This window comes from Felis catus, chromosome A2, assembly GCF_018350175.1.
Source record: "Felis catus isolate Fca126 chromosome A2, F.catus_Fca126_mat1.0, whole genome shotgun sequence".
NCBI classification, from domain to species: Eukaryota; Metazoa; Chordata; class Mammalia; order Carnivora; family Felidae; genus Felis; species Felis catus.
In genome coordinates, this window is record NC_058369.1 from 2,140,097 (window position 1) to 2,151,025 (window position 10,929).

At 43.1% G+C, this 10,929-nt stretch overlaps 1 protein-coding gene across 6 annotated transcripts in view; it reads right to left on the reverse strand.

Moving 5' to 3' along the window:
- Nucleotides 1-4,538: 4,538 nt before the first annotated feature.
- Nucleotides 4,539-10,929, reverse strand: part of LOC105261065 (zinc finger protein 77-like) — a 51,689-nt gene continuing 45,298 nt past the window's right edge. For 3 of the 6 annotated variants that reach the window (XM_045043321.1, XM_045043327.1, XM_045043342.1), the window contains exons 2-4: nt 10,778-10,904; nt 7,805-7,862; nt 4,539-7,385 (exon numbers count right to left, since the gene is read on the reverse strand). In XM_045043321.1, coding sequence (XP_044899256.1) covers nt 5,810-7,385; nt 7,805-7,862; nt 10,778-10,904 — 1,761 coding nt within the window. In that variant the 3' untranslated portion in view covers nt 4,539-5,809. Of the gene's footprint in view, nt 7,386-7,804; nt 9,911-10,777; nt 10,905-10,929 lie in introns of those variants that run through there. The other 3 variants (XM_045043328.1, XM_045043318.1, XM_019826123.3) reach the window with 3 other exon arrangements.

Consider the following 10,929-nt stretch of genomic DNA (forward strand, 5'->3'; position numbering starts at 1 on the left):
TTTCCCCCAAAGAGTCCCCTTTAATATTTCTTGCAGGGCTGGTTTAGTGGACACAAAATCCTTTAGTTTTTGGTTGTCTGGGGACATCTTTATCTCTCCTTCTATTCTGAATGATAGCATTGCTGGATAAAGTATCCTTGGCTGCATTTTTTCCCATTCAGGATGTTTAATATATCAAGCCACTCCCTGGTGGGCTGCCAAGTTTCTGTGGACAGACCTGCTTTGAACCTGATCTGTCTTCCCTTGTACGTTAAGGACTTTTTCCCCCCTTGCTGCTTTCAGGATTCTTTCCTCGTCTGTGTATTTTGTGAATTTGACTATGATATGTCTTGGTGATGGCTTCCTTTTGTTGAATTTAATGGGTGTTCTCTGCGTTTCTTTCATTTTGAGGTCTGTTTTTTCTTCACCAGATTAGGCAAACTTTTTAGCTGTAATTTGCTCAAATAACTGTTCTGCCCCTTCTTCCGTCACTTCATCTTCTGGGACTTCCCTGACAGGAATATTATTATGCTTTAAGGACTTGCTTAGTTCCCTAAGTGTTCATTTGTGATTCAATACCTATCTTACTCTCTTCCTTTCGGCTTCATTACTTACCATAATTTTGTCTTCTATATCACTGATTCATCCCTCTGCTTCATCCATCCTTACTGTCATGGATCTCAACTAGTTTCCATCTCTAATAGAGCATTTTTTATTTCAGTCTGACTTGTTTTTAGTCCTTTCATCTCTGCAATGAGGGATTCTATAGTGTCTTCTAGACTTATAATTGTTGTTTTAAATTCTAGTTCAGACATCTTACTTGTATTTGTGCTGAATAAATCCCTTGTGATGATTTCTTCCTGTTCTTTCTTTTGAGTTGAATTCCTGTCTTGTCATTTTGGAGGTCAAAAACAAAAAAAAAAAAAAAAGGAAGCTAAATCCTAGATGTATCTTGGTCTAACTAGAACAACTGGCATTAACACACAGACAAAACCCTGATGGACAAAAGGGACTACAGAGACAGGCACCCCTGGTTCACAAGTGGATGTACACCCAGCAGTCATCACAGGGCAGCAGCAGAAATGGGGACATTTCGACAAATGGTCCAGGGAAAACTGGTTATCTAAGGGAAGAAAGGACTCATTTCTCTCATCAACTTCATGGACATTAACCAAGTCATGTGGATTTAACTGTCATGGAAACAAATAGAACACACAGAAAGGAACTTCCAGCATGTGTAATTATGATCTGAGTGATGGTGGAGTTTTCTCACAGAACAACAGAAGGTAATCTAGAGGTACCTGAGTAGCTTTGTCAATTAAGTGTCCAACATAGACTAAGGTCATGACCTCAGGGTTCGTGAGTTTGAGCCCCACATCACTTTCTACTGTTAGCACAGAGCTACTTTGGATTCTCTGCCCCCCCCCCCCCCTCTGTCCATCTCTGGTGTTGGCGTGTACAAGGGCATGCACATGTTCTCTCTCTCCCTCTAAAATAAATAAATATTTTAAAAAGGAGGTACTCTACACAGGAATAGTTGGGGAATTTCAAGTCTACTAACAATGTGAAAGGCCCATCCACACAGACAACAGAGAGAAATCATACACCCTGACCTGGAGAAAACATTTTCAACACATAGAAATGAAATAGCATCAGTGTCCACAGGACGTGAAGGAAACAGAAGACATCAGGAAGCAGACACGTGAGTTACAGGTGACAACACATTGTAAATGCTTCCACAGAAGAGGGAACCCCACACATAAGAAATGCTGAGCCACAGGGGAATTAGAAAAATAAATGTGTGCTATCAAGGAGACCCCGTGTCACATAGTTCAGCTGGAGAAAATAAAGCCAGTTAACACCCATTGCCACAAGTGAAAGGAATCAGCACTGATGTGTGATTCACACACTGCATTCACATTTCTTCATAAATTTTAACTTTCCCTCAATCTACAATATGCCATTACCACAATGTGTAAAAATTACATGCATTTACTTTTGGAGACACAAAACCACTAAGCAGGACTGCCAACAAAAGCAAAAGATGAACTTGAGACCTGTATTGAGCAATTGAGCACCCTGGGTCATTTCAAGGACATAAAGACCTCATCCCAACATATGAAGAAAAACATGCAGAATCACTGCTTCTCCCTGTGTTCAAGATAAAAGAAAGAAGGTAAATTCTCAGGCATGTTATGGTTTAAAAAAAAAAAAGGAAACCATGCTTTTCAGAACTTACTTTTTAATTTTATCCACATGATAGCAATTTGGAAGACAGACTGAATACATCCCACTTCACAGAATTTGCATGTATCTCCGACCACCAGCAATGAACAGGAAGTGGGTTGTGATCACAGTTTTTTAACTCCACTCTGCATGGAACAGTCACTAGCATTTGGTTCAATCCTTTTAATCCATGACTACACCCACCTGGCATGAAGGTGTGGAAATCCATGCATTTTTTGTTCTGAGACACTTTTCCCCAGTGAACATTCTCTGGATAAGTCTCAGAGTAACCTGAGTCAGTAAGAACAGGAAAGACCTGACACATTTACTACCCTCTGCCCTGAAGGGGAAGAAAGGAGGCAGAAAGAATTCAGTAACTTTATGCCTGCTAAACATGAGGCTGGCATAAAAGAAAGCCATCAGTGCTTAGACAGGGACTGTGCTACTCACAGGTGACAGGTGACGTGCAGACGCCTACCTGAGCCCTGTTCTCCCTGGAAAACCTCAGTGGAAGGGAAAGGCACTCCCTCCCCCACCCTGTTTGGGTCTGGAAAACAGCAGGATGTACGAGGGCCCCTCCCCCATCAGACCAGGAGAAGACTCACAGGAAGTCCCCCTGTTCACCCATGATAGGACCAGGTGTAGACCTCCCAAGTCCACACATTGTGGCTCATCCATGATTAGCTCAGCTGTTCGTCCCACTGAACAGGGGCACAAAAGCTTGCTAGTCCCACTTTGGTTTGGCTTTTCTCCTTCCTCCAGACCCTTAACATGGGCTTGCTCTCAGACTGAGCCACACACAGCCCCTCCTGGGGGACAGAAGGACAGGCTGGCCTCAGGGAACCACCATGTCAGCACCACACCTTCTTATGCCCGGTTTGTTTACTCCTTTCCTGCCTTCAGACACCTGCAGGTCTTATGATCACCGTGTTCTCCCCACTGATGTAGTCACTGCCTCTAATACAACAGCAACTCTGCTCCCACTACACGGCCCCTGCCCCCAGTGCAACAGTGCCTATCTCCCCACCCAGGCTATGCAATCATTCTGCTCAATACAGGACTCTCCTTACTCAATTCGGATTCTTCATTTGACACTGCCCAACAACACCCCTTTCCTACCCAAACGTTACCCAGGCCACTGTCCTCTCCACAGGCCCCTGAACTGTGGGTGGCCCACACTCTGAGCATCCATGAGCTGAGGAACAAGGCCATGGGGAACTGAGCCAACAAATCTGTCCTTCACCACAGGGGCTGGACCCGGACAGTGGGCTTTCTTGCTCCATCTCTGTCACACAAAAAAGCAAAGCCTGGTTCCATTTCACTGAAGATGCTGGAGGATATCTGAGACTGCACCTGGTTCTTGTTAGCACTTTGCACTAAAGTGTCCTCAGCCTAGTTCGATTTGAGTTTACCTACCGGGACCATGGTGAGCCCCCTGATCTCCATTCCAAGATTTACTACCCCTGGATGTGGCGGTCCTCCCTCCTTTCACCAGGTAGGATTCAGCTGATCACAGGGAAACCCGGAGACAGGAATTTGACAGGAAGATGGACACCCATCCCCAACCCACAACACACTTTACCTCCTGGGGGAAAGAGGAAAGAACCCCACTTGTATTTCCACTCCAGTCACTGCTCATGGAAACAAAAAGGCAAAACTGAGTCATGGTCCAAAGGGATGTCCTTCAAAGTCATAATTTGCAACAAAATCAACCAAAGACACCAATAATTAGTCCCAGTAAAGCTAAACCAATATCATAATTTTAAACTTCATGAAAAATGGGTACCTGGATGGCTCAGATGGTTAAGTGTCTGACTTGGGTCAGATCAAGATCTCACAGTTCATAGATTTGAGTCCTGCATTGGATTCTGTGCTGTCAGCTTAGAGCCTGGAGCCTGCTTTGGATTCTGGGTCTCCCACTCTTTCTGCCTCTCCCCCACTTGTTCTCTCTCTCTCTCTCTCTCTCTCTCTCTCTCTCTCTCTCTCTCTCTAAAATAAACATTAAAAAAAATATTTTTAAACTGAAGAAAAAGAGAAGTGATGTGAAAATGTATCTTTCATTAATAAAGACTGAAAAAGGGGCGCCTGGGTGGCGCAGTCGGTTAAGCGTCCGACTTCAGCCAGGTCACGATCTCGCGGTCTGTGAGTTCGAGCCCCGCGTCGGGCTCTGGGCTGATGGCTCAGAGCCTGGAGCCTGTTTCCGATTCTGTGTCTCCCTCTCTCTCTGCCCCTCCCCCGTTCATGCTCTGTCTCTCTCTGTCCCAAAAATAAAATAAACGTTGAAAAAAAAATTTAAAAAAAAAATAAATAAATAAAGACTGAAAAGAAGAACAGACACAAAACCAGGTTATTCTGGTATCACAACAGAGGACAGAAAATAACTTTCAACAATGAGGGGTCTCATGTCATGATAATTTAACAGGAACTTTTTGGAATGTATAATTCAAGATATTTTTTTGTAGAAGTATATAAAGTTGTATGTACACACCAACAACAGACACCTTTTTATCACCTCCAGTCCAAAAGACATTGTAATGGGAAAGAGACATGTGGTACATAACCGTGTGATTACTTCAAGTCTGAGGTAACAACATCTAGGTCACACAGATGTAGAGGACAAAGAAGGCCACCTAAAACCATCAGTGTTCATATCAGTGACACGAACTAGGAATTCACACACTTAGGGTCCCAATCAAGGAAGAGGCACCTGGAAACTCAAAACCATAATCACAACAATGAAAATATTTCTCTCCCACCTGAATTTTCATGAACAAAATACATGAAGTTCTATACCTGAAGTTTTCCCAAAATTGTGTCCATTCAGGATCATCTCCATTGTACTGGCTCGCATTTTCAATAAGAATTTAAAGGAGGGTAAATGCTATGCCACAGTGTGTCTGTGCTCACAGATTCCTGGGATACCTGAAGGCTTTTCCATGGTGCTTAAGTTTATGTGTGTCCTTGAAGGGAAGAGGGACAACTGAAGGCTTTCCCACAGAGCAGTCATTCGTAAGGTTCTGCCCATTGAGGGTCATCACATGTACATGCAGGTCTCTGGGACACTCGAAGGTCTTACCAGAGTCCTTACATACAAAGGCTTACTGTCCACTGTGCAGCCTGGTGTGTTCTTGAAGGGATCGGTGATTTGTCAAGATCTCTCCCCAGGGTGTTTCTTCATATGCACTTGAGGAGATGAGAAGAACTTGTATGCCTTCCCACACCTCTTGCATTCATAGGGTTTAGTTGCACTGTGTGTTTTCAAATGACCTTGAACATTTTGCAGCTAACTGACAACTTTCCCACACTCTATATACTCAAAAGGTCTCTCCCCAACATGTGTCCGTATGTGTACTTCCATAGTGATGGGCACCTGAAGGTATTCCCACACTGCTGACACTCATAGGATCTCTCCCAAGCATGTGTCCTCATATGTGCTCCCAAGTTTCAAGGAGATGTGAAGGCTTTCCCACAGTGTTGACATTTACAGGGTCTTTCCCCAGTGTGTGTCTGCATATGTATCCATAGATCAGTGTGATACATGAAGGCTCTGATACATTCCTGACATTAATAGGGTTTCACTACCTTGTGTGTGGTCCTGTAATGTTCAGAGGTCGATGTTTCCTGAAAGCTTCCCCTCACTCCTTACATTCCAAGTTTCCACCCCTGCGTGATTTCTCACAGTATGTAGTACAAGGGTGCACTTACGACTGAAGGCTTTTCCACAATGCACACATTTATAGCGTTGCTCACCAGTGTGTGTCCTCACATGGTCTCGTAGGCATGAGTTATACCTGAAGGTTTTCCCACACACCTGACATTCATAGGGTCTCTCCCCTGTGTGTATTGTCACATGTTCTCGCAGGTTCCAATGATATCTGAAGGTTTTCCTACACACCTGACATTCATACGGTCTTTCCCCAGTGTGCGTCCTCATATGTTCTCGCAGGCATGACTTATACCTGAATGTTTTCCCACACTCTTGACATTCATAGGGTCTCTCCTCCGTGTGTATCTTCACATGATTTCGCAGATTCCAATGATATCTGAAGGTTTTCCCACATTGCTGACATCCATACGGTCTTTCCCCAGTGTGTCTCCTCATATGCACTCGCAGGTCTGTGTGATTCCGGAAGGCTCTTCCACACTGCTGACATTCAAAGGGCCTTTCCCCAGTGTGCGTCCTCATATGTACTGGCAGGTATGATTGATCCCGAAAGGATCTGCCACACTCCTTACATTCATAGGTTTTCAATGTACTATGAGTGGTCATGTGACGTTTAATATGACCATACCTCTGGAAAGATTTCCCACATTCCTTACATTCATAGGGTCTTTCCCCAGTGTGTGTCCTCATATGTACTCGCAAGTTTGGGTGATGCCTGAAAGCTTTGCCACACTCCCCACATTCATAGGGTTTCACTACATTGTGTGTGGTCATGTGACATTCAAAATGTAGACGTTTCTTGAAAGTTGTCCCACATTCTTTACATTCCCAGGATCCATCCCCTGTAGGTGTTCTCCCAGGTACAAGAAAGGTGTGCTGACCAGGGAAGGCTTTCCCACACGGCTGATATTTATAGGGTTTCTCCCGAGCGTGGGTCCGCGCATGTTTTTGCAGGCTTGACTTATACCCGAAGGCTCTCCCACACTCCTGACATTGAGAGATTCTAGCCCCAGTGTGAGTTCTCATATGACGTGTAAGGAAGGAGTGATATAAGAAGGTTTTCCCACACATGTCACATGCATGGACCCTCTGTACACGGTCATTTTGCACATGACCCTGAAAAGAAGAAATGCAAGTGAAAACTTTTCCACATTTCTTGCACTCTAGAGATTTTTTACTACTCAGACTCTTTGCGTATGTCTCCGATGCTCTCCCGGTGTCCTGACCTTCATAGGATTTCTCTACAAGGTCTGCATCCACATGAGTGCTGAGGCTCGTGATGGAGCTGCAGTCTGGGCAACATTCCTCATAGGGACTAGGTTTGAGTCCTGGGTGAGATCTTTGCAGATTCCCTAGGAAAAAACCATCTGTGAAGGTTTCCCTACACTTAGCACATTCACAGGATTTGCCTCCAGTAGGACACCCCTCATGCACAGTAAGACTTGTAATCGAGTTCAGGGTTTCTCCACATTGATCTCCTTCAAAACGTTCACAAACACTCTCCAACAAAGGACTGCTGTTCAAAATAGGAAGATACATGGTAAGGGAATAGTGATTACAAGTGATCTCTTTAATAATTAATGATCTATTGATGCTTATTAATTATTATTGGACTACATAATGGACATTTTCAGTGACTGAGTATGATTGTGGCACTGTCTGCATGATTGCAAAATGGTTCAAGCTTACTGTTCTCCTGAGGACTCAAACAGAGTCATAACATTCAGGGTTTCTTACCTATAGTTTTCCCTGACCATTTTTAACAACGCAATGGCTTTTCAGATGATCAATACCTAGAATGCATTTATAAAAACTTCGTTTTGTGAAAGTTTTGACTACACGATTGTTGCGCTAGGCTTACACCTGTTCTCTACTTTCAGGCTAGTCTCACAATCGCCAACATCCCCCCCTTCCTCCCTTACAAGTGTCACTCACCTCAAAAGCCCTTCCTGCATTTGGGTCAGATCTCCACTGCTGTGAAATTCCTGCTTCTCTACAAACACAGAACGGGAATCATTTTTTGTCAACATTAGTATTTTCTCTTCACTCAGAGGCTCATTCTGCAAAGAATTCCGCTGAGTCTTTGATCCACTCATTTTACATTCACTGGGAGAAACTACAAGAATTGGGAGCCTAGTTGAATTTCGTGGAAATGACCTGATGCGGAAGCTTAAAAAACAGGCCATATGTCTGCTTCTATTCATATACTGATCCCGAAATGGAAATGAACTTCATGAGGAAGAATGGTCATGGACCAAATTTCTGAGGACCCTTGTGACTTGGGACTTTGACAATAATAAAGTGTCTGAAATGGCAGCACGTTCATCCACAAATACTTCAAACTAGATGCAGACTAATGTGGAGATAAGAATTATCAGAAGAGCCAAGTAGGAAGGAACTGGGCAAGACACACACATCCACACCCTACCTCTACAGGAAGACAGAAAGACTGGACACGTGGGCTACGATGGATGAAAAGTCCAACAGGGAGGACAGGTGAATGGCAAACATCACCCTGCTCATACAAAGCCTGAGCCATATTTCTAATGGATGCATCCAAACGCCAATCCCTTCTCCAGAACCTGGTCCAACCGAGGGTTGGCCAGTCTGAGGGCACAGAGGCCTTCGGTGGAGCCTGCCTGAGCTGCTCAGCTGCCATTAGGAGATTAGATGGTGTGTGTGGTTGCTGCCCTGCCCCTGAGAAGAGCTCAGCAGGAGGGAGGGTTTCAAGGACAACAAGCAATCTGGAAGATGGGCCTAACTTTCGTCTTCACAGTCATGATGACTGATAATTGTGGGACTTTTTATTATTCATTCATTCATTCATTCACTCACTCATTTTTTGGTAGAAGCATACTGACCTATATTTTCATGTCAGGTGTGCAACATGGGGATTCAACAATTGCATACATTACAAAATGCTCACCATAAGAAGTGTAATTGCTGTCACTATACAAAACTACAAAATTATTGACCATATTCCCTGTCCTCTACTTTTCCTTCCCATGACTTATTTATTCAATAAGTGCAAATCTGTTCTTCTCAATCCCCTCCATGATTTCACCTCTCAATGCCCTTCCAATCTCACAAACACCAATTTGTTCCCTAGAGTTTTAAGTCTTCCTATTTTCTGCTGTTTGTTCATTTTGTCATTTAGATTCCACATATAAGTAACCTGTTTTGTTTGTCTCTCTGTCTGACTTATTTACTTGGTGTAATACTCTCTAGCACCATCCATGGTGTCACAAACATCAAGAATTTGTCCCTTTTATATTACTGAGGGACAGTCCCTTGTATGTAGATACCACATCTTCATTATCCATTCATCTGTTGAAGGACTCCTGTGTTGCTAAGGTATCTTGAGCACAGTGAACGTGGGGGTGCACGTATCTTACTGTCCTGGTTTTTACCTTTGGTGAACTACCCACAAGTGAAATTACGGACCATATGGTATTGTTGTGTTTCCTTTTGTTGTGGAAACTCCATACTGTTTGACAAGCTGGCTGCACCCATTGAAATCCCACCAATGAGGCGTTTCCCTTTCTCCACATCCTCACCAACACTTGTACTTCCTGTTTCTTTCATACTAGCCATTAGCTCACCTGGTTTTAATTTGCATTTCCTTGAGGATTAGTGATACTGAGCAGCTTTTCATGTGCCAAGAGGCCATCTGTATATTTTCTGTGAAAAATGTGTATTATGTTCCTCTTTCATTTTTTTATTTTTCCTTTTGTTTCCCTTACCTGAAGGGATGATTCCACAAAAATAATGCTATGGCTGATATCCATGAATTTAGTGTCTCCATCTTGTCTTAAGACATGTATGGGTTCAAGTCCTACACCGAGGTGTTTAATCCATACTGAGTTTCCTTTCAGGTAAGGGGTACAAAGCTGCCCAGTTTCACCTCCTTGCAGGTAGCTGTCTCATTTTCCCAGCACCACTTATTCAAAAGACAGTCTTTTCCCCATTGTACAGTCTCAGATCCTTCCTTGTAGATTTTATTTTACCATATAAACTTGGGTTTCTTGGGGCGCCTGGGTGGCTCAGTTGGTTGAGCGGCCGGCTTCGGCTCAGGTCATGATCTCAGAGTCTGTGAGTTTGAGCCCCGCGTCGGGCTCTGTGCTGACAGCTCGGAGCCTGGAGCCTGTTTCGGACTCTGTGTCTCCCTCTCTCTGGCCCTCCCCCGTTCATGCTCTGTCTCTGTCTCAAAAATAAATAAACGTTAAAAAAAAATTTTTTTTAACCTGGGTTTCTTTCTGGACTCTCTATTCTGTTGCCTTGATGTTAGTGTCTGGATTTGTGCCAGTACTATACTATTTTGTTGAGTGTAGTTTGAAATCTGGGACTGTTATATCTTCAGCTTTGGTATGCCTTCTCAAAATAGCTTTATTTGGAATCTTTTCTGTTTTCATACAAATTTTAGAATTTCTTGCTCTAGTCCTCTCAAAAATGCTATTCATGAAATGATTGATAGGGATTGCACTGAATATATACAGTGCTTTTCATAGTATAGGCATTTTCAAAAAAATTAGTCCATACAATCCATGATAATGGTATAGCTTTCCCTTTACTGTGTCATGTTCAATGTATTTATTAAATGTTTTATACCTACAAGAGTATGGATCTTTCAACTTCCTTGGTTACCTTTTAACATAATATTTCATTGTTTTTGAACTACTGGAACATGGATTTGATTTCTTAATTTCTCAGCTATCTTGGTAGTAAATAGAGAAATGCACAGATTCTACAATATTTGTGTTCTGCAACTTTTATAAATTCATTTCTTACTTCTAATACTAATTAGTGAAGCCTTAATGATATTCTATGTACAGTTTCATATAATTTGCAAATATTGACCTTTTCTTCCTCTCCCTGAAAAGACCAGTGAAGGTATGGAGCCATCCTTACCCACGGAGGACAGGTTCCTGCAGGTCTCCAGAATCACATCTTTAAAGAGGTTCCTCTGACCATGATCCAGCAAAGCCCACTCTTCTGGGGTGAAGTTCACAGCCACATCCTCAAAGACCACAGAGGCCTGAAACATACCACACACTCTATTG